This window comes from Choloepus didactylus, chromosome 8 (assembly GCF_015220235.1).
Source record: "Choloepus didactylus isolate mChoDid1 chromosome 8, mChoDid1.pri, whole genome shotgun sequence".
Taxonomy (NCBI): domain Eukaryota; kingdom Metazoa; phylum Chordata; class Mammalia; order Pilosa; family Megalonychidae; genus Choloepus; species Choloepus didactylus.
Genome location: NC_051314.1, coordinates 111,672,555 through 111,697,624, shown reverse-complemented (window position 1 = coordinate 111,697,624; position 25,070 = coordinate 111,672,555). Strand labels below are relative to the sequence as shown.

Here is a 25,070-nt window from a genome sequence, read left to right as displayed (position 1 = left end):
ATACCTCATAATAAAGATTTGGCCGATTAAAAGATGCTGTAAAAGTAAAACACTTTTCAACACACAAAATTTTCTGAGCATCCTTCAAAACGTGATTTGTTGCAGTTGCCGTCAGCCCAATTAGGGATGCATTAGGGAACTGCCGCTTTAAGATACCAAGTGCCTTATAATCTGGAAGAAACAAAAGAAGATACACAGTGATCCTCTTTTCATCCCTTAAATAATAGAGTAAATTACACCCTTTAATACTATGTAGGTAATCAGTGATAACTGTGATTTTACTTCCATAGCTATCTCAGTAAATTTGCAATTGCCACATAGTCTTTTTTGAATAGGCGGCTCTATTATTCTTTTAACTAGCACTTCAGAAACATTGTTCCTGGTCATAGATGGAACTCCCTGTTGAAGAGAGGAAACACCTAAACATTCCATCAAGCTATGCATTGGTGGATTCCAGAGAATGCTGAACAGTGGATGTGAGAGACAGTGAGAGCAGCCATACAACTGACAAAGAGATAAAAGAGGCCATCAGTCAAAACCCTTCTAACCACCCAGTATCATCCAAGTCACAGGTTCAGACCAGAAAAGGCATTGCTTCTTATATAACCTATTTCAGGGAAACCATCCTGGGCTCATACTTGTCATACACATCTAAATCACTAAATAGCTTGTCCTTAAGCCTCCTCTAGTACTCTGGAGGAAACTGATAAAGAAATGTGATAGAAATTGCTAAATGCTAAGGTACAAGACTACTATGAAACACAGAGAAGAAAGGCACTGCTTGAGAAGTTGTAATGGTTTCAAGGCAAAGATAACATTTGAATTGGGTCTTAAAGGATGAGCAGAAGTTCACTAGGAAAGTAAGAAGAAGAAAACATAAAACAGATACACTGGCATAAAAGTACTCAGCATGCTCAGATAACAGAAAGCAGTGCAGTAGGGCTAAATCACAGGGTATTATGCTGACTGGATCTACTGAACTCCATTAAGCTGGAACTATATTTTCCAGAATCCCCTTCCTTGTATTGTTCCAGGTTAGAGCTGGTTAAAAAGAGCAATTTGTGCAAGATTTAGGAGGCAGAAGTGAACAGGCTACCATTACTCTATCTCAGGCAGGCTGATGGACAGATAGAGGTACCCAGACAGTTCTAGGTTGGCCTAGTTCTTTTCCACTCCTTATTCAGCTCTTCTTCCCAATGGCAGGGCTTGCCAATCAATGGTGGCACCAGGCCCACTACTAGATGCTTGGCAGCAAACTCACGGAGGTAACAGCTACTCGGAGGAGACAGCTTACCTCACACTTCTCTACAGGCTTCCCTTTTTTGGTCCCACTTTGGCAACTGGACATGCCAGATGCAGCTCCCCTTACAAGCTCCAGCTTGTCCTCATACATCAGTGCCTCAGGAGTAGTCAGTGGCTTTTCTCTGTTCCTTCACTTTCCACTTACACCTTCAATTCCCCAGCTCTTCCATAATCGTGTAAGGTCTGCTTTCTATGATAAATCCCTTATCCCATAATATTCATAGTGACTCTGCTTCCCTGACCAAATCCTGACTGATACTGTTATACAGAGGAGTATAGAAAGGCAGGTTTAAGTAAGACTATGAACAATACAGTCTGCTGAGTCTAAGGAGCTATGACTTAATCCCATAGGCAATGAGAAGTCATCAAGTAATTTTTAAAGCAGCAAGAGACACAAACAGATTTGTTTCAGAAATCACCCTTTGGTGGCAGTGTAAAGGATGGGCTGAAATAGGCAATGATTGAAGGGAGACCTGTTAAAAGATAGCAGCAAAAGACAGAAAACAAATAACAGCAAATATGAAATAAGGCATGACATGGAGAATAAATGAGAAAGAAAAGACTGAATAGAAATATGTGAACTAGAACCCCACAGGTCCTAAAGACCACTGGGATATGGGAGGGGAGGGACGAAAGGGTACAAGAGTCAAATATTCATTCAATAGATACATGTAAAGCACTTTTTTATTAGGTGTTAAGCATATCTCTAGACACTGGAGATAAGTGGTGAAGACAAAGATGCTATTTGCCAATAGCTACCATTCAAGCAACGAAACCAGACAATACAGAGAGTAAAACAATAAATATGCTAACATCAGAGAGTGATAAGTGCTCACCATGATACCCCGGTGCAGCTGGAACATAATGAGTGAGTGAGGAAGGTCAGAAATTAGGTCAAGATGGGGGGAAGGGGGGGCGGGATCACATACGGCCTCATAGGACACAGTTAAGCAAAGAAATAACAAGACTTGATTTACATTTAGAAAAGCTCACTTTGGCTGTGGTGTGGACAATGAAGTGTAAAAGGGTAAGACTGGAATCAGAGACTATTAGGAAGCTACTATAGTAAACCAGAGGAAAAGAGCCCAGCTGGACTTAAGAAATGGAAGTAAAGACAAAGAGAAGTGAACAAATTTGAGATTAAATTTAGTGGGAGAGATGAGAGATCTTACTGGTGGACTGGATCTGAAGAGGTCGGACAAATCCAGGATGATGTGCCAGCTATTAAGTTATTTTCTCTCAGCTCCAACTCCACCTTCTACACTCTGCTTTGTAATGCTGAACAGGAACCCTGCCCACTACATTCCAGCTTTGCCAGTTGGCCCTACAAGGAGAGATTATAAGCCTGGGGGAAGGAGGGACTTGCTCCTTCCCATTTGCTTCCTGGTACCTGTGAATGTCACCCCAGCAAGGCTTTTTCATCCCTGAAGCAGCACTGTCTTTCCTTAGCAGAGGCTGAATACAGTTGGCAGTTTCTCCAAACTTTGGAGAACCAGCTTCATCATGCACCCACCTCACTTCCCACTCTACCAAGAGAAAACAGTTCTTCGCACCTGAGTTTTCAGAAGTCTGAGTTTCAGCTACACAGGATGCTACCTCTAAATTTCTAAATCTTATTAATTCCAACCTTTTCATTCTATTCCTTCAGGCATAGTAATGGTAGTTACTTCTTCCAGTTTCTACCTCCGTAATACCTCAGTGTTTTCTTTTTACTTTTTCAATTCTTTTTACTTTTAACAATTCTTCACATTAAATTCTCAGTGTTCAAACAAATGGTATGGTTTCTATTTCCTAACTGACCCCTGATTGATACAGATGACTGCTAAAATTTTGACTTGAGTAAATGTGTGAGCGGTAGAATGATTTTCTAAGAAAGGGAAGACAGAAGAAGAAATTGTTTGGGAGTGGTGGGCGAAGGAAGAGGTAAGGAAAGGAAAGGGGAAGAAATTAAAAAGTTCTTAGTCAAGATATCTAGAGCAACTGGTAAAGAGTGATTCCCAGCTGCAGAAGAGGGCAGTTCTTTGGGGGAATTTAGTTTTAGCCATGCTTATTTATATACACATGTCCAACAAAGTTTAGGAATAAGATAATTATATATGGGTGACATAAGTCATGGTAATGCATAAGCAATGGTAACCCATAAGTAATGGTAATCCATCAGGAAAAACCAGTCAGGTTGCGAATACAGGGCAAGGGTCATAAACCAAATGCCTTCAGTGGGCACCAGGCAACAACTATGTGGAGCAGGCTGGTTAAAATAGTGGGATCCTTAACAGAAAAGTGACTATATACTCTGCTTGACATATTTCAATCAAAAAAAAACATAAAAAAACAAACAAACAAAAAAAAAAACTTGTCCAAAACAATTCTAAAGGTGGAGAATTTAATCTTCAGGCCATGAATTTACTATTCCTACAGAAGTGTAAGGAAAGGTAGACCGAGATCAGAACTCTGGGTAACACTAATATTTAAGGCAAGGGAAGAAGAGTGAAAGGGATGAAAATGGAAAGGGAGGAAAAGTGGTAAGGTAAGATTAAGCCATTGGTGTTCAGTATGAATGTTACTGAAATTAAGTGGGAAGAGGAATGAAATGAGACCACTGGATTAAGCCACTGGGAAGTGGGGTCATTGGTGACGTCGAGTGGTGGAAGCAGAAGCATGAATAGGTGGGAAGATGGCAGAGTAGGAAGCTCTAGGAATCAGTCCCTCCACCAAAACAACTATTGAACTAGCAGAAACTGTCTGAATCAACAACTTTGAAACTCCGGAGTCTAGGGGAACACTCCATCCAGAAGGAGTGAGAGGAAAAGGCTGGTAAATTGCTATAAATACCAGATCTCTTGAAAATGTTATTTTAATTAAGGTGTGGCTCAACAGAATGAGGGTGGGCCTTACTAAGCAGAAGAAATTCAGACATAATCAGAGAGAGCCACAGGGAGAAGGAGGAAATCAGTGGGAACCTGGAAAAGAAAGGAGAAGACATCACCATGTAATGGGAAAGTAAAGGAACCCCAAAGTTTGCCAGCAGCCAGCACCAGAAGGCTACAGATTTTTTGGAGAAATCAAGCCTTGCTGATATCTTGATTTTGGACTTCCTGTAACTTCAAAACCATGAGCCAATAAATTCCTATTGTCTAAGCCAAAAAAGCAGCAGCAGCAGCAGCTTGCATAATTCAATGAGTTCAGAAAGGGACAAAAGGTAAGAAATGACATGTTGAGTTTTGAAGTTTGATGGTGAAGAGAAGACAATAGGCCAAAACCAAAAAGGGGTGGGAACTGTCAGAAGGTGTTTTAATTTCTGTTTTTGTTTTCAGGGAGGGGATAAAAGAGACTGAAGATGCAGGAATGAGGAGCTTGATCGAGCAAAATCTTAAGAAGGCACGAAAGGAGAATGGGAGTGATTATAGCTACCCTTAAAAGAAAGAGCCTTCTTTTCCTTGGGGGAAAAAAAAAATCTCAGCCTGGCACAGCGCTCATAGCAAAACAATAAACTAGCCAGGCAAGCCAGGGAGAGTACAACAGAAGAAAAGTGGTAATAGAGCAGAGAATGGATGGGAAAAGGAGTTCCCAATTGTGGAGACCTGAGGTATGTAAAATAAGGCGGGACTGAAAGAGGGACCTAAGGGTTCCATATAAGTGTAAGACAACAGTGCAGAAGTAAAAGAAGTTGCAGCTAGGGAAAAGATTTAAGATTCTTTGCATAGAGTAATTCTGAATAAGTTGCTTCAGAGATGACTAGAAGATTAGGTTAACGGAGGGAAGAAAGGGTTACTGAAATATTTCATAGAATTTTAACACTGAGAAATTGGGTGTGGATGCCGAAGTGAATGCTGAAGATACCCAGGATGACAACTAAAGAAGAAAACTTTGAAGCAGATGCAAATTCCTCAACCAATGTGAGCGAGAACCTGGAGGCCAGTAAATGCCACTGACAAGGATGGAAGAGTATAATACTTTAAGAAAACATATACTTCCAAAGATAAAGGCAATTAGGTTAAAAACTGTAGCAGGGAGTAAAGAAAGTAAAACTCTGCTTCTTGAGCCCCCTAATATGAAGACAAGAGAAAATGAGAAATAACTACTTGAGAGAACAATTTTAATGGATGCCAGGCTATCCATTGTGCAAAACTGAGTAAGAAAATAGTCCCTAACATCAAGTGTTCTAGATAAAACATACATACCAGGTCTGAAATCATGTCCCCATTGACTACAGCAGTGAACTTCATCCACAGCAATTCGAGTAAATAATCTTGCTTCATAGGCTTTTTCTAGTCTTGACATAAACATTTTGCTTTTTGCAATTTTCTCTGGAGTCACATAAATTAGCTTTAACTTGGAGTTTTTATTTACCATCTCAGCATGAACCCATTTCACATGCTCCTATTAAAAGGAAAAACAGACATGATAGTAGAACTAAGCTAGCAAAATGCAACACTAAATAGTAAATGAAGACATTCCTCACTGAAAAATAACAAGGGTTGGGTTGTTCTAGCAGCAGATAGTTAGTTCAATAAAGTCAAAACCATGTCTGAGGACTAAACTTCATGACAGTTGTGTAAATACCATTTAATTATTTACATTGTTGATGATAAAAAAATAATCTCACTTTACAATAACAACAAAAAAATGAATATGAAAAGAAACTCTAATAAAGAGCATCTATTCTATGATATGAGGGCATAATTCTGAACTAGTCATAATAAATGCCAAAATGGGAGCTAAAAGAAATAACTATGATTATAAAGGTAGGTTTTATTAATTATAACATTTTGTCACTTCATAGATACATAAACAAAATTTATTCCTGAATTCGCTACTCTAACATGCTATCAAGTTCACTTACCTCTTTATAGAAATATAAAGGCCATGGAGTTGCATAAAGTTTCTTATTCATTAAATTAATATTTTTACCAAAAGTAAATCCTAAACAGTAACATTTATTAGGTTCTTAGTGCTTTGATATTATTTTGTATAACATTTAGCACATCACATGCCATTTTTTTCTTCTAATCTAATTGAGACCAAACAGCATTAAAAAAACAATAATGGATGGGATAGAAAGACACAGTCAAAACTGCTCTCACTGTTCCAGCTAAGAGGCTGTTCATTAACTCCTAGAGATACTCCTAATTTTGTTAACAAATGACCTAAAGTGTATTAAACATTTCAACTAGTCTTCAATGTCTCAGAAACCTTAGGCCATTCCCTCAAAAAATGAGCAGGTGCAACAAAATACTAGAACCTCTGGCAGAATAAACAGAGAACCAAAGCTAAAAAAAAAAATTTTTTTAATGCCATACTCATATCCCACAAACTATTAGTGAAAGCAATCAGAAAACGGGACTTGACTTATCCCCTCTCTACCTCTCCAGCTTTCAGAACGATATGACACAAACCTGTAATTATTTGCAACTTCTAAGCTACTTTCTATTACTAATACTTTTTTTCAGTTTTAAGGAAGTACAGTATTAGAAGGGCAATAAGTTCTGAACAGATTCATTCTGTTGAATGAGAACAGTTATACCATAATGACACAAGAGTTTAAATAAAACAAAAATATACAGGAAATAAAAAAGATTTGGGAGCCACCTTGAAGTGGTTCTCCCTGCCAGAAGGGACTATTTCAGCATAAAAAAGAATAATTATATAGATTAAAATACATCAAATATGTTAAAAATGCCTAAGTTTATAATTATATTTGAAGAAAACAAAATAACTTATTGACCACCTTTGGAGAATGTTGAAAAACCAATTCCTTCTGAAAAATAGTAAAAAAAAGAGAATCAAGCATTTTTATCCTGCCAAGAGTTGATGAGAAAAAAGTTCTTCATAGAAAAAGTATCACTAATCTATGAAGAAGGAATGACAGAATTAGAAATCACCATTTTGTAACCACCTAAATAATAATGGATCTAAGGTAGGCAAAAATCATTAGTGGCTGCTAAAACCATTAGATGAAAAGCTGATAGAGAAATTGATAATTGTAAATTAGGTTGACATCATCTAAACCCACTGATCAATCATAACATCACAAAAAGACAACTAGGCATTATATACCTCCTGATGTGATGCAAAGGAAGTATATGCTTGCCAAAAAAAAAAAAAAAAAAAAAAAAATCAAGCCCAAATACAAAGTTTCTGAGTCTAAAAGGAACAAGCTAAACATCACAAGGATGCAATCAGAAAAATCCAGAATGAAGGAATCCATATCAAAAATGACCTTGTTTCGTCAACAAAAAATTTGCAAAGGAAACAAAAAGAGATAAGGGGAAACTATGGTTATATCAACCAAAGGCAATGCATGAATCTTATCTGAACCAAGATTAAAAAAAAAAAAAAAATGCATAAATGATGAGACAGAGAAATCTGAATATTTTTTAAGGAATCTTTTAAAAAAAGGTTAGTTGAGCCACCTCGACAGGTGAACTCAATGCCCTCTCCCCTACGTGGGACGCGACTCCCAGGGGTGTAAATCTCCCTGGCAACGCAGGGTATGACTCCCAGGGATGAATCTGGACCCAGCATCGTGGGATTGAGAACATCTTCTTGACCAAAAGGGGGATGCAAAATGAGACGAAATAGTTTCAGTGGCTGAGAGATTTCAAATGGAGTCGAGAGGTCACTCTGGTGGACATTCTTATGCACTATATAGATAATACCTCTTAGGTTTTAATGTATTGGAATAGCTAGAAGTAAATACCTGAAACTATCAAACTCCAACCCAGTAGTCTGGACTCCTGAAGATGATTGTATAACAATGTAGCTTACAAGGGGTGACAGTGTGATTGTGAAAACCTTGTGGCTCACACTCCCTTTATCTAGTGTAGTATGGATAAGTAGAAAAATGGGGACAAAAACTAAATGAAAAATAGGGTGGTATGGAGGGGATGATTTGAGTGTTCTTTTTTACTTTTATTTTTTATTCTGATTCTTTCTGATGTAACGAAAACATTCAGAAATAGATTGTGGTGAGGAATGCATAACTATATGATCATACTGTGAACAGCTGATTGTACATCATGGATGATTATATGGTATTTGAATGTATTTCAATAAAACTGAATTTAATTTAAAAAAAAGGTTAGTGATACATACTGAAGAATTTACAATCAAAATGATATAATGTCTGAGATATGTTTCAAATAAATTAACTAAAGGAAGAGAAGAAAGAAAATAGGAGTATATAGATGAAACAAGACTGGCCATATATAAATAACAATTGAAGGTGGGTAATGGATACCTGGTACTTAAATTTTCAATTATAAATTTTCAAATAAAGAATAACTGGGAAATGCTTTATTCTACAGAAGAGGGTAAGACAGTCCATTCCCAAACAGAAGAAATTCCACAAGGGTAGGGTATCTTGTTAGTAATTATTTTTATGGATTTAATTATATCACATAATTAGAAATTCTTGCTTATAATTTTAGAATGATAATACAAAACACAGGTCAGCATACATTTCCTGTAAAAAGCCAGATAGTCAATACTATGTTGTGTGGACCATACATAACTACTTAACTATTCACAACTATTTAACCTTGGCATTATAATGTGAAAGAAGTCATAGACAATATGTAAACCAAGCATGGCTGTAAGCCAATAAAATTTATTTCATTTACAGACACTGAAATTTAATTTCATACAACTTTTACATTTTAGGAAATAATATTCTTTTGATTTTTGTTTAACTATTTCAAAATATTAAAACCATTCTTAGCACGTAGACCATATAAAAATAAAATAGGCAGTAGGCCAGAACTGGCCCACAAGTACACAGTTTGCTGATAAAAAGTAGTACTGATATAAATAATTATAAACACTTTAATAAGCAACTCAACTGCCATTAAAGCCTCTACTTCAAAGAAGAGTTTAAGTTAAAAAAAAAACAAAAACAAAAAAACCAGCACCATACCTTAGAACTAGAAGCATTTAATGTGGTAGCTGAAATTCCTAATTGTTCTAAAACCATTAATTGGTCTTCCATAAGAGAGATCAATGGACAAATCACGAGTGTAAAACCTAAAAGAGAAAAATATACTTTAAATTGTACACCACTGCCAGAATGAGTTGCCAACATTCAACTTCTTTAGCATAACTTGGGTCCCCATGTATCAATTCAGACTAATTTTCAATGCAGCTTTAGCAATATACTATTCTTAACCTCATTAATCAGAGTGGTAGATGAGAATAAATGATTACCTGAGGTGAGTATAAGCTAAATAAGCAAAGATAAGACTAAACAGACATATATAACTTACAAGATTAAACATTTTCAGCAGTCAGCATTGGCAATCTCATTCAATAACATAAATCAGGTCAAATACTATACAGTTACATCAGGGAAAATTATTCCAAATCTTTCCAAAGATAGCATAACATCATGCATAATTAAGAATAGTTGCATGAGTATTCCACTTATTGTACCAGATGTATTATGAGTAGAAATCAGCAGTTTATTCTCTGCATAAAGTTCTAGTAATATACTCTTTCTCTTATATCTGAAATTGTTCAAAATTACAAGAACTATTTTACATTGTTAAAATCATACAAGCCTACATTTCTGTAGTCTGATCCTTACAATAACCTCTAGTGAGGAGAGATCCATTTTAAAAACAGACTAAGATTAAGATCTCATCAGGGATTTCATCCTCTCAATTATTCTCTCTCCTGTATTTTCACTTTTTCCCTCATTACTGGCATCATCTTATTATACTTAACCTGGTCAATTATACTTAACCTGGTCAAATCTCTCTCATCTTTGAAAAAGCCTTAGATACCTCATTTATGTCCCTGTCTTCTTCCCTTCATAGCCATACTTTTCTAAAGAATGTTCCACACTAGCTCCACTTCCTCAGTTACTACCCACTTCTAAACCACTGCTATTTGATTTCCACCCATCCATTCCACTGAAATTGCTCTGGCCAAGATCATAAATGAGTCCCTTGCCATTAAATCCAATGGAACTTTGGTCCTTATTTTATTTGAGCTTTTGATGCCATTGGTCATTACTACTGACCAATCCCTCCTTGAAACAATCCCACCCCCTGGGCTTCTAATACCACCATACTCTCCGGATTATCCTCCAACATTCTGACTGTTTCTCCTCAGTCTTCTCTGCAAGACCCTCTTTCTCTGTTTATCCCTAAACTCTAATCATTCTTGATTCTGTTCCAGGTCCTCTTCTCATGTTGCTCTGGATCCCTTAAATTACTCTCATGGATATTCAATGACAATCTCACACTGACATTCTCCAACTCATCTCTCTAACTCAGATCTCTCAGACCCAAGCTATAGATCCAAACATGCTCCTAGTCAATTCCACTTGGATGTCTTACAGGCATCTTAAATTCAATAGAATTCATCTATTTCAGTGAACAACCTCATCATTTGCCCAAGCCTAACATTTGGACATCATTCTTGGCTATTCCTTCTCCCTTGTCCCACATCTAATTCCTATCTAACAACCTCCTAATATTTCTGGAATCCCTCCATTCACTGGAATTATTCTTCTAAAGCAAAAATCTGACAAGTCTTCTACCTTTATAAAACCCTTCAATGGCTTTCTGCTAATCTAAGAGAAAGTTTAAAAATAGCTTTAAAGGCTCCTTCCATATCTCTCACCACTTCCTGCCATACTGAAATATTTCCAGGTTACTGAATGCACCCTTCGAGGCATGTTCTCACTTACTTTGGTGCTCTCACACGTGTTGCTCCCCAGCATGAACACTCTTCCTTCCTGCCCTGTCCCTTTTGCCTACTTATCCTTTAGCTTTCAGCTCAAATGCCACTTCCTCAAGACAGCCTTTCATGACACCTCCTAGACCAGATCTTTACACTGACTCTTAATTCCCTATAAAACCTTTTATCCAAAAATCCTTACTGCAATTGCTTTCAATTACCTATGTCCTCTAGAAGAGAAAACTCAAGCACTGGCTGCCTGTTTTTATAAATAAAGTTTTATTAGAACACAGCCACACCATTTGTCTATGTCTTGCCTATGGCTGCTATCGTGCTAAAAAGGCCAAGTTGAGTAGTTGTCACAGAAACCACATGGACCACGAAGCCTAAAATATTTACTACCTGGCTCTTGAAGAAAATTTGCAGGCTCCTGCTCTTGACCCTTCCTCCTCCCCAACCAGCAGCTTCAGTATCACCTGGGAACTTGCTAGAAATGAGAATCTTGGGTCTCATGCCTGTCTTAGGTCTCACACTAAATCAGAATCTGCATGTCAAAAGGATCCTCAAGTGATGAATGCACAACTATAGGATGGTACTGTGAACAGATGATTGTACACCACGGATGACTATATGATATGTGAATATATCTCAATAAAACTGAATTAAAAAAAAGAAATAATCAGAAGACCAACATATTTGTTATGAAAATAAATATAAATAATATAAATTCAACACTTAAAGGTAAAATACTAGGATTGAATAAACACCAGATATTTGAGCCTTGCAATAATCTTATGAGATAGACATACTTATTATTAATATCCCTAGTTTGCAAGCGAAATAACTGAATGTGCTAGTTTGGATATATCATGTTCTGTTAAAAGCCATATTCTTTAACGCAATCTTGTGGGGGCATACATATTAGTGTTGATTAGGTTGGAATCCTTTGATTGTTTCCATGGAGATATGATTCAATCTGCAAGTGAAACATTTGATTAAATTATTTCCATGGAGACATGAACCCCGCCCATTCAGGGTGGATCTTGATTTAATCACTGGAGTCCTATAAAAGAGCTCACAAACAGAAGGACCTCAGAGCAGCTGAGAGAGACATTTTGGAGACGGCCACTGAAAGTAGACTTTTGCTGATGCTAGCCCAGTGTTTGCTCCACAGAAACTAAGAAAGGACAAAACACCCCGAGAGCAACATTTTGAAGAACGCACAGGAGCTGAGGGAGGAGCTGGAACACAACCCGGGATCAGCAGATGCCAGCCATGTGCCCTCCCAGGGTTTTTTGGACACCACTGGCCTTCCTTTGGTGAAGGCATACTCGTATTGATGCCTTAATTTGGACATTTTCATGGCCTTCAGACGGTAACTTTGTAACCAAATAAACCCCCTTAATAAAAGCCAAAAAAAAAGAAAAAAAAAAAAAAAGGGTCCTCAGGTTAAATTTTGTGTACATTAACATTTGAGAAAGAACTGTTCTACACTATGAACTCTGAGAAAATGGGACCATGCCTCCATGCCTATTTTGCTCACTGCTTAGCACCAAAGCAGACAGTCAACAAAGATCAAGGTCTACTGACTCCTTTTCCAGTGCATTTTCTCCTACAACATGTTTCCTAAATACGTTTCAGGAACCAGACAGAAAACATTACCCTCAGAAGTCATTAATCTTCCCCTTAAGTGAACCCTTTAAATGTATATTAATGTAGAAATGAATAAAACAAAAATCCACTTTATATTCACATATGTATGGTTAAAAATTATTTTTAAAAAATCACTTAAAAGTATATCAAGAAAAATGGCATTTCCTCAACTAAAAATGAAATCTTTATTAATACATACCATCTGAACATAATGCTGGTAACTGGTAACACAAACTCTTTCCACCTCCAGTAGGCATGACCAAAAATACCTCCTTTCCAGCCATTGTTACATTAATAGTTTCAAGCTGCAGCGATCTGAATTTCTGCAGTTTAAAGACATTTTGCAGAACATCTTTAACCTTACCAGACCAGGGAAAATCTAGAAAGAGAAAAATAGGCTCAAAACATTATAACTATTAGGATTATAAATGAAACACAAACTTGAATGGCAGCTTTTATAACAAAAAAGAATAAGATAATCATATCTAAAATTTTTAATAGTAATGGACCATTAAACTTTTACAGTAATCACTTTGGGATTAGTTTAACTCACAAAGAAAAACAAATTAAATGATACATCGTAAAAAATGGTACATCAGAAAAAATGAAAATGTTTGCCAGTTGAGAATTATTCCACACAGAGAGGATGGCATTTGATCAGATATTTGAAAAACAGTATAAATGTTGATCAGGGAATTCACAGTATCATAAAAAACAAACAACACAAAACAAAAACACAAACACCATTAACAGTTAACAATTCTTTAGAATTTTTGGTGTAAATATCATGTTTAGAAGCAAATCACTGGAAAACAATGCCTCTGCCCCAAAATTGCAATTCCTTCTAGATCTATATTATTCTATTATAGTTAATGATAAGCATAATGCATAGCAAGATCTTGAATCAAGTTCAAGAAAGGCTTGTTCTCTAGGGCAGGAATATGAACTAGACTTTAGAAAGAAGTTTAAATAATTTCTTTCTTAATTGCATGTTTTTTTTAGTTAAAACTTAGCAACTTTAGTTAAAATGAATATCTTATATTCCAAGCATTGATCAATATTTGGAAAAAATAATAAAGTCTGAGTAATAAAAGCTTAATTCAGAAAGATAGAGAAAGTGAGAAAGATGGTCTGCCTCCAAGTTTCCCATTCCACCTGATGGAAAGCACTGATCCACTGTTATGAGTTGAAATGTGTCCCGCCAAAAGATGTACTCAAGTACCCCTGGTCCTGTTAATGTGACCCTACTTGGAAACAGGATCTTTGAAAATAGTATTAGTTAAGATGAGGCCAAAATGGACTAGGGTGGACCCAAATCCAATACGGCTAGTGTCCTTATAATGAGCAAAGAACTAGACAGAGAAGGGGAAAGATCATGTGACCACTGAGGCAGACTGAAGCCTAAGGACTGCCAAAACCCACCAGAAGCTAGAAAGATGCAAGGAAGGATTCTACCCTACAGATTTCAGATGCCTTCCCTCCAGAACTATGAGACAATACATATCTGTTGTTTTAAGCCACCCACTGTGTGGAACTTTGTTACAGCAATTCTAGGAAACTAAAGACACCCATGCAGAATAATTTAACTCTAGTTTAAAGAAATAAGAAGGGAAAAAAAAAAAAAAAAAAAAACTAGCAAGGGGTAGAAAAGGTATACCTTCTTTATTCCAAGCAGCAGGTGAAGAATCACACTCGTTGCTTGCCCCAGCATGAGAATCCTCTAAATTCTCCTTTATTTTCTTAGTTAGGACAGTTTTTTTCTGAATAAGCTCTTGTTGCCTTTCCATAAGCTCTTGAATTTGAATGTCCACTGCATGTAGCTCATTGGTTACTGAATCCAGTTCCTCAGTCAGAGCTGTGATGAGGGAAAAAAAGATATTATGACCAGCTTAGAGTTAATCACAACCTTAAGTTTTCTCATTGCTTTTTGAATGTTCTTCACCATATAAAATGTAGACAAATTTAAAATAATATAGCAGAGTGGTTAAGAGCGTATGTTTTAGAGTCATACAGACTGGGGTTAAACCTCAGGTCCTCCTCTTACCTGCTTGGGCGATCTCCAGCAAGCTACTTAACTAAGCCTCAATTTCCACATCTGTAAAATGGGGATAATAGCTAACTTTCATAGTATTGTCATAAAGAATTAAGTGAGAGAACATATTGAAAGCTCTTGGCACCATACCTGGTATATAGCTAAGCATTTAACAAATGATAGCTCTCATTTTTTTTTATGTTTTAAAGAAATGGTCCAACAATCTCCTAAATCATGTAGGTCAAATGATCAGGCTTTGAAGCCAAACGAAGCTACTTAAAAATAATCCCCTAACTACTTAGCTATTATTTCATGAAAACATTAATATTTGGGCTCATATGGCAGCATGATAAGAAGTCGGTGATTATAAACAAGACAGCATAACAAGTAAGAGACATCAAGTATACTACTGAAATTGGCATTACAACTCCGTCGTAACTACTTTATAGAGGCCCCAATGTATGATTCTAATCAATCGAACTATTAAAGTCAAAGTGAGATTCCTTTTGATATATCAATGGACACTAGAAAAAAATTTAAAGATGTCCTGAGTGCTTCCTAATACGTCCATCCACCTGCATTAATCAGCCAGTTTTAATGTCTCTTCGTGTGATGAAATCTTACGGTTATATATTTAAAGATAGGATATTGTGGTGACTTTGTGTTGTATCAAACGTCAGAATTCCCTTCTCTGCATGATTCTGGATTAGGGGTGGGCACAAGTGAAGTGTGTAAGATCTGAAGGTGGGAATGAAACAGCAGTAATGTTGTTTATATATGATAGTTGGCAGAAGGTCAGGCGCAGTAGGAGCTCACTCATGTTGTCTTGGATCTGCTGGCTCACCTTGATGGCATGGGACAGAAGCCAGGACAGTTCCTCCAGCTCCTGCTGAATCTCCCTGGGGCAGCAGCATGACCCTCAACTTCTTCAGCTTCTCTGAGCCTTTGACTAGGTTTGTGTGCAACTTTCAGTGATGAAGTGCACCAGCTCTTCAGCAGGATGCACTAGCATCCTCAAAGTCAGAGCCTTGGAGGTAATGACACACTGACATGAGTTCCAATGAGAGAGAGAGAGAGAGAGATGGGTTCTACTTTGTCCTCATGAGTTTCAGCTTGTCCCTGCAGGTTCCAACTCATCCTTATTTTCCTTCACATTATGTTCATCTTCCCTTCCTGAATGATGGCCCTGATGACTTCAGGACCAGCAGCAGACACAGGGACAACTGCTTAACCAGCTCCCATGAATACATAAGGACTAATCCCTAAAATAAATCCCTTACATCACTCATAATGGTTCAGCTTCCCTGATCAAACCCTAACCAGTATAGAATTTTGTTCCAGAGGAACAGAAACTTAAGGATGGATTTGGTTCTCTCAATTATTTCTGGGCTATCTGGAACTGTTTCTCTGATCTGATACATTTAAAAACATTAATGACCCTGTTTTCAGTAGAAAGGGGACACTGGTATTCCACTGCATACAATGGAAAGTTATTTAAATTATAACCTGTAATCACCAGCAATCAAAAGTCTAGAGAAGGCAAGCCTTTGGGTAACGAAGTAGTTGCCATCAGAGAACATTTTGTGAGATAAAGGAGAATAATGGAAATGGTTGGTTCCTTTTAAGTAAACTGGAGAACCTGGGAGAAGAAATACAGGATCTCCATTAAGGGACCTCAAAGTTTCTATCATTACTCTAAGAGAAACTTATCTCCTGTAGCTACAGGGCCAAGATTTCTAAAAACCAATCTTAAGTCTAAATTCTGCAGGTGGCTGAATTACAATACAAATTGAACTCCCAACCTCACAGGGACTCCTAAATTAAAGTTAGGGCACTGACTGGAAGGAGTGAATTCTGAAATTGGGATAGGAACATATAAGCAGATTCCCAATGAATACTAGCTGACCCAGGTACCATGAGATTCCAAATGATTTCCAGTGAAGTAGGGGACCTTGTACTACTAAATTCTGACAAGTCTCCTTTGCCCTTCCTCCTTTTTCTGAAATGGCTTGTCTCCTCCTACCTAAAATACTTGTAATGGTCTCCCCTGAGGTAGTTACCCTGCAAGGAATTGCTAATCCTCCTAAGGATCTACCCAGCAAGCCCCAGAGGATGAGGTACAAAAGTATGATCCACAATATAACAATGTTCACCAACAGAGTTACATTTTCCAATACATATCAACAGAAACCCAGGAAATACATGTGAAAGTGGATCCTAAGGGTGGATGAAATATAATGTTGAATCAACAAAAATTTATTAATATGGGCTTACTAAGAAATTCTGGGATTAATGTGCTAGGTACAGTGGCCTCCAGGAATGGCTCTAATAATTTCCTCGGCTGGTTGCCTGAAACCTGGCCCCAAAGAATGTCAGAAAATTGGGATGGAAACATAGTTATAGATTCCAATAAAACTGAAGTGCTAGAACTTTTTGGGTACACCCAAAAGGAAGGTATGCAAAGGTCTGGGGAGAATGGAATGCTAGAGTGGATTTATCATCCACCTCCTTGCTGTCTGTTCCCCAGAAGCATCCAGAGGACACACCTTTACCAAGGCCAGAAGAAATACATTCACGAGGGGAGCCAGCTCTGTGGTGGCTGCTCTCTGTCAAACCAGGAATGACTGCGGGAAGTACTACCTTCAAACTACACTACTGAATTCAATGAGAATGATGAATTTCAAGATACTAGAGTGAAACAGTGGCAATTAATGACCAATACAAAATGATGTGGTTACCAGAATGGGCAGTGATCAGAATAGTCTGACCCACAGAGAGCTTTGGTGTTGGCTAATTGATCATGGTGTCTCTAAAACGGAAATAGATTACTTGATTTATATACAAAGGAAAGCTCCAATTCCGGTAAACATAAGTCTAACTTTAATCACCACAATAGAATCACAGCCCCTCAATCAATTCCCAGACTTAAGCCAATTTATAGAGCCAGGCAGCCTTGAAAAAAGTAAAGGTTGGTCCCCTTGAGGAAGGACCCTCCTAAGCAGTTAAAAATTTATACAGTAAATCTTCCCTCTAGCCTTCTCCAAAAAAATTTATCAGCGTAACTGTTCATTAGGGAAAGGGAATTAATTTCTCAGAAATTACTGGACATCAGCTCTGAGCTGATGCTAATTCCTAGATACCCAAAGCACCACTATGATCCAGCAGGGTAAGGACAGGACTTCTGGAAGTAAGGTGATCCATGAAATTTTGATGGGTCTACCATACAGTGGGCTCAGTAAGTCTCTAAACCCACTCTATGGTTATTTCCCCAATTCCAGAAAGCATAATCAGAACAGATATACTCAGCAACTGGCAGAATCCCCACAGTGGTTTCCTGACCCAAAGGAAATAAGGACTATATGGTAGGGAAGGCCAAGTGGGAGCCAGTAAAACTGCTTTTACCTACCAAAACAGTAAACCAAGAGTGTTATTGCATTCCTGGAGGAACTACAGAGATTACTGCCACCATAAAGGGCTTGAAAGATGCAGGAGTAATGTTTCTTACCACATCTCCATTGAATTCACCAAGACAGCCTGTGCAGAAGACAAAGGGGTCCTGGAGATTCACAACAGATTATTGTAAAATTAACCAGGTGTGACTCCAATTGTAGCTGCTGTTCCAGATGTGGTTTCATTGTTAAAACATAACACATCTCACGGTACCTGGGTCAGCTAGTATTCAGCTATTCAATGATATTTAGCTATTGATCTGTTGAATGTTTTAGTCTCTATACCTGTTCATAAAAACCATCAAAAGCAGTTTGCTTTCCGCTGACAAGGCTACCAACACACCTTCACTATCCTATGAACTCTCTAGCCCTATGTCATAATCAAGTTCTGCAGGGAACTTGATTGCCTCTCCATATTATACCAAAACATTACACTGGTCCATTACACTGATGATTATCATGCTCATCTGATCTGGTGGGCAAGAAATAGCAACTACTCTAGACAAACTGTTAAGATATATGCACGCCAAAGAATAGAAAATAAATCCCACAAAAATGTGGGGGCCTATCACCCACCAATATGCCCCATGCCTTTCCAGAAGGCCCAAGGTATGGGGCATACTAGGACAGCCCTTCCAAGGAGAAGGACAAGTTGCTATCTGGCCGGTCCTATCACTAAGAATGGGGCAGAAAGTTTAATGAGAATGTTTGTATTTGGGAGGCAACACATATCTTACTTGGCATCATATCTCACTTACCAAGTAACCCAAAAAGCTACCAGTTTTGAGTAGGACCTTGAACAAGAGGTAATACTACCATACAAACCATTTAAGCCAAAAGATCTGATGGTACTTTAAATGTCTGTAACAAGTAGGGATGCTGTATGTTGCCTTCAGTCATACAGGTGAGTCACAGTACAGACCATGTAGATTTTGGAGCAAGACATGCTATCTTCTAAAGATAATAACACTTTTTTTGGAAACAGTTTTTGGATTGCTCCCAGATCTTAAAAGACACCAAGTTACTCTGTGACCTGCAATGCCTATTATCAACCAGGTATCATCTGATCCTTCAAGCCATAAAGCAGACTTTTATCCTAACATGGAAGTGGTATATGCAAAAGTTACCAGAAGTAGGTTCTAAATGAAGGCATGAGCAAGGAACCCAAAGGCTCATGGGTCACACTGCTGCTATCTTGCCTCCTCCCTCTCCACTTACACCTCTGATTCATGGGGAGTTCCCTAATACTAGCTGATTGAGGAAGCAAAAATACAAGCTTGATATACAGAAGGATCTGTACAATACACTGGCACTACCTGAAAGTGAGCAACTAAAGCATTACAGCCCTTTCCAGGATGACCCTGAAGAACAGTGGGGAAGGAAAATTCTCCCAGTTGGCAGGACCTCAAACAGCACACATGGTTATTCATTTGGCCAGAGGTACAGATCCACATCAATTCGCAAGCAATGGCTAATGGATTGGCTGGATGGTCTGGAACATGGAATGAAGAAAATCAGAAAATCAGTGGCAATGAGGTCTGGGGAAAAGGTATACATACAGACCTCTCCTAATGGGCTCAGTATGTAAAGATAGCTGTGTTCCATGTGAAGGCTCACCAAAATGTAACCTCCATAAAGTAAGATCTTAATTAATCAGGTGGATAAGATGACCTGTCCTGTGAACATCAGTCAGCCTCTTTCCTACCCACTCCTGCCTTGCTCACTGGGCTCAAGAATAAAGTGCCCATCTTGCCACAACATGCATTACGCTCACCAAGACCAACCTGGTCATAGACAAGCTGAGTGGCCAATTTAAAAACAATACATGCCAATACTGAGCCTCCAATGTGGCACCATTCTCTGGCAGGGTAGTCAGACACCTGGTAGCAAAATGATTACACTGAAACCTTCTGTGATGAAATGGGCAGCACTGTGGCCCGATATAGGTGCTTACTTCAGATATGGATTTGCCTTTACTGGCTGCAATGCTTCTTCCAAATCCACCATCCATTAATTTACAGAATGCCATCATGATATTCCACATAAAACTGCCTCTGGTAGGCCTGCTTATAATTGTGCCTAAGAGTCACTCCCTGACTCCCTCTTTGTTGCTCAGCTGTGGCCCTCTCTCTCTAAGCCACCGCAGCAGGTGACTTCACTACCCTCCCCTCTACGTGGGACCTAACTCCCAGGGGTGTAAATCTCCCTGGCAACACAGGATATGACTCCAGGAATGAATCTGGACCTGGCATCGTGGGATTGAGAACATCTTCTTGACCAAAGGGGGGATGCAAAATGAAACAAAATAAAGCTTCAGTGGCTGAGAGAATTCAAATGGAGTCAAGAGGTCATTCTGGTGGACATTCTTACTATACAGATCACACTTTTTAGGTTTTAATGTATTGGAATAGCTAGAAGTAAATACTTGAAACTATCCAACTCCAACCCAGTGGCCTTGATTCTTGAAGACAATTGTTATGACAATGTAGCTTACAAGGGGTGACAGTGTGATTTTGAAAACCTTGTGGATTGTACTCCCTTTATCCAGTGTATGAAGCGATGAGTAGAAAAATGGGGGCAAAAAACCTAAAGGAAAAATAGGGCGGCGGGGGCACGATTTGGGTGCTCCTTTTTCACTATTTTTTTTTTATTCTTATCACTTTTTCTGGTACAAGGAAAATGTTAAAAAAACAGATTGGGGTGATGAATGTACAACTATATGATGGTAATATGATCAACTGATTGTATATTTTGATGACTGTATGGTATGTGAATAAATCTTAATTGAAAAAAAAAAAAAAAACTGCGTCTGACCAAAGAGCTCATTTTACAGTAAATGACTTGTAACAGAAGGCTCATGCTCAAGGAATTCACTAGTCTAATCAAGTTCCCCATCACCCTAAGATGAAAGCATAATGGAATGGCATTTTGAAGACTCAATTATGATGCCAGCTGGGTGGCAATACCGTAAGGGCTGGGGAACTGTCCTCCAGGATGTGGTATACTCTTTAAATCACTGAATAGTACTGTTTCTCCCACAGCCAGAATTCATGGGAATCAAGTCATAGAGATGGAAGTGGCTCCTCTCACTAATGCCCACAGTAATCCACTCATGAAAATTTTGCTTGCCATCCTCACAACTTTGGACTCCGCTGGTCTAGCAGTCATAGTCATCAAGGAAGAAATGCTTCTACCATGAAACAAAGCAAAGGTTCCATTGAGACTGCCACTTGGCCATTTTGGGCTCCTCATGCCAGTAAATCAACAGAAAAAGACGGGGTCACCGTACCGGATGGGATGAGTGATTGGATTGCTACTACACTATAGAGGTAGGGAGGACTATTCCGAAGTGTAGGAGAACCTCTAGGAGTGCCTCTTAGCACTCCCACGTCCTGTAACTAAAGTTAATGGAAAATTACAAAAATACAGGTAGGACTGCTAAGGCAATTCCCCACCAAGGAAAGACCCATGACCAGCTAAGATGTTTGCTGAGAGCAAAGGGATAGGGAATGGGTAATGGAAGAAGGTAGTTATAATACCAGCTATGACCATATGACCAGTTGAGAAATAAGAATTGTAATAGTTATAAACATTTCTTCTTTATTTTGATATATGTATATAACCAAGTTGGGTGTTTTTTTGTTTTGTTCCCTCTCCATCTCCCCTACCATCCAATATAAGATGTGTTAATGGTAGCTAACCTTATATTTTGGGATTTAAGTTACAGGATTATCATGGAGGATGTGATTCAGTGAGAAGAGGAATGAGCATCACCCAAAAACGAATAGAGAATATCTGACCCTCTTTGCGGAGAGGGTAAGTATGTATCCGGCTGCACAAAAGATAGTTCCATCTTGTTACACAGAAGTCTGATTTTGCTATTGACTTTACCTGGAAGTTAACTATGGTTAAAAGATGAATGTATGGGTGTGAAGTAAACACAGGGTAGACTCTGGTGGGTTTGTAAAATATAAAATGGCACACACACTGTGGAAACCAGTTTGGCAGTTCCTCAAAAAAGTTAAACATAGAACAACCATATGACCCAGAAATCCCACTTCTGAGTATATACCAAAAGAACTGAAAGCAGAGACTCCAACAGATAGTTACATACCAATGTTCACAGCAGCATTACTCACAATGGCCAGAAGACAAAAGCAACCCAAGCATCCATCAACAAATGAATGAATAAACAAAATGTGGTATATACATACAATGGAATTTTATTCAGCTGTAAAAAGGCGTGAAATTCTGATACAAGCTATAACATGAGTGAACTTTGATGACCTCATTTTGAATAAGTCAAATACCAAAAGACAAACTGCATGATCTCACTTATATGAAATAAATAGAATACGCAGATTGTATAAAAACACTTCAAATAACTCCACTCCTAGGAATTTATCTTAAGGAAATAATCAGAGAAAGAAACAAAAATCTGATTCAAAGATGTTCAATGTTGCGTAATCTAATTTTAAAAATGGAAACAGTTTAAAATTTCAACAGAAGATTAAGTAAATAATGTCACTTCAAAAGAACAAGACAGTGCAGGTATTAAAAACAGAATATTTACAACGTAGAAGTTATCTAAAAATATACCTATAGCCTATGTTTAAATTACATTTTAGAAATCAAGTTACAAAACAGTATCTACAAAATGTGACAAATATTATTGAAAAATAATACATCTAAATATTAACAGTGTTAATCTGAGTAGTAGACTTAGAAATGATTCATATTTTCTTCTTTACACTTTCTTAGGTTTCCAATAATTCTATCAAAAACCTATCATTCCTATAATCATAATTTTTAAAACAAATTGTTTTAAAGAACATACAATTAGAAACAGAACACAATGAACAAAAAAAAGTAATCATTTCCACTAACCTGTAACAGAGGCCATTCTCAAATTGAATCAGAGATCCAAATTTCTTTCTAAAAATGAAAAAACAATCACAGCAACAGTTTTTTAATGAGCTACTATTGATAGTGTTCCGTCAATGATAGTCTGTCACTACTAGGCCCCAAAAACTGTTAGAAAGTAAAATATATTACAGGAACCTTTCAAACAAGGACTAACTTTTATGGGAAAAATCTCTATTTTGGAGAAGGGCCCAAAGTAACATAAAAATATACATGACAGGTATAATGTCAATAACAACAAACATTCACCAAAAGCAAAGTAACGTAGCAAAAATGGGGTAAAGATTTGAGGTTAATCAGGCTAGTTTCGATGTCAGTTCTAGCACTAAATTACCATTACCCAACCTGTTCATCTAAGCCTCTTTGTCTGTAAAATTGGGATGACAGAACTTATCGTACAAATAACAAGTTGTATAGACTCAAATGCCCCAGACTAAGCAAAATCCATCAACATAAATGATCAAATTAATCACCTAAAATTTACTTACAACTTAGGTTCGATCTTAAAAGAGGAATTGGCACTCTAGAAGGGGTTAGATTTCAGAAGAAGAGAACACAGAGAAGTCAGGTAGGACAGAAATAATAGTTTGTATTAAAGAATTAAGTACAGAAGGATGACTAAAACATAAAGGGCATATGGACAAGTGGAAGGAGATGAGGATTGAGGGTAGGAACTTTAGATTCCCCATAAACTCCAGGGATACCTTTTCCCAACTCTCTGATACGGACAATCAACATTTTCTAAAAGTAACTTGGAATGTTCTCCAAAGATAGCTCCAGCAACACCCTACCCTTACCCAGACTGCTGACCTTAAACCCTTCCTACATATAATTCCGATGGCATCCCTAGGATGGAAAGACAGACTGGGTCTTTTAGCCTTGGCCTTTGAAACAGCCAGTTCCCTAAAATAATTTTATAGTAGGGGAGTGAACCGAGGACCTTTCATTTTCTATCTATATAAACATCTCATCACCTTTTCGTAGAAATGTAACTGACTCTCCTTTGCTAAGCTGTAAGGTTCTGCAGCAGGGCAGGGATTAAGTCTTTTCAGTTATGTATACACAAAGCTTAGCATAGGGCCTTGCATATATAAAGCACAAGCTCAACAGTTTGCTGAGATTGAAAGCAGGGGCTATTGCTACTCTTATGAAAGATTACAATCTATAACCAAATTTTCCCCACGAATTTAAACTATTCCTTTGAGTTAAACCGTTAAAAGACTGCTCATAAACTCTCTCCCTCCCCAAACAGCAAAGAACATCTCAATGTAAAATGTATTAATAAATTAATGAGCTATAGCAGGTTTGTCAGTCAGAAGTATGCAGTAGGCACCCATAGGAAAAAATTTACGGGGTGAAAGCCAGTTGATCAATGCTGGAAGAAATGCCACGGAGGTACCACAGGCTAAATCAGATGTACATCTCCTCTCCTCTCCCACCACCTGCGTTTAGAGGCAACAGTAATTTAATGATACCCTCCCTAATGCTCTCGTGAAGCAAGGGATGGAAGCATCCCCAGTGGTATTTCCCAACAAACGGTGGCTGCCAAAGAACAGCATTTGATATCAGAACCGTCTGCATGGAAAAGGCTGCAGAGATCAAAGGAGCTCGATTAGCAGGCGAATGTGCCCCTAAAGGCCCGAGTTCCATGAGAAGAGAGCAGTGATTAACGCCCTTGTTTCTTTCCTGCCAATATGTAGGTGGAAGGAAGTGACCCGCGCACATCCTTGACCCTTCCAAGTTGTCACAAGAGTTACCCCAGAACTTAACCCCACGGAGTTAAAGAAGCCCCCTCCCGTTCCCCGTTCTCTAGCCCCAAAGCCCCTCAGCCTGGCGACCGCTACGCACCCGTTCCAGCCGCTCGCCAATAAAGCCTTCCCGCCACCGGGCTTTCCCCTGTCCCTTGCCGGGAGCATCCACCCTTCCGGGGCGATCTAGTCAACCAATCGCAAGTAATACCTTTCTCTAATTGGTCCAAAGGTGTAGCCGCCGTGAGTGTCACCGAACAAGACCACCGGCTATTGGTTGAT

At 38.2% G+C, this 25,070-nt stretch overlaps 1 protein-coding gene across 1 annotated transcript in view; it reads right to left on the bottom strand.

Moving 5' to 3' along the window:
- Positions 1–24,968, bottom strand: part of RECQL (RecQ like helicase) — a 42,134-nt gene extending 17,166 nt beyond the window's left edge. Inside the window, exons 1-7 of the mRNA XM_037845086.1 lie at positions 24,889–24,968; positions 23,005–23,052; positions 14,294–14,491; positions 12,836–13,015; positions 9,218–9,324; positions 5,484–5,682; positions 5–171 (exon numbers count right to left, since the gene is read on the bottom strand). Of these exons, the coding sequence (XP_037701014.1) occupies positions 5–171; positions 5,484–5,682; positions 9,218–9,324; positions 12,836–13,015; positions 14,294–14,491; positions 23,005–23,020 (867 nt within the window). The 5' untranslated portion in view covers positions 23,021–23,052; positions 24,889–24,968. The remainder of the gene's footprint in view (positions 1–4; positions 172–5,483; positions 5,683–9,217; positions 9,325–12,835; positions 13,016–14,293; positions 14,492–23,004; positions 23,053–24,888) is intronic.
- Between the last annotated feature and the right edge of the window lie 102 nt (positions 24,969–25,070).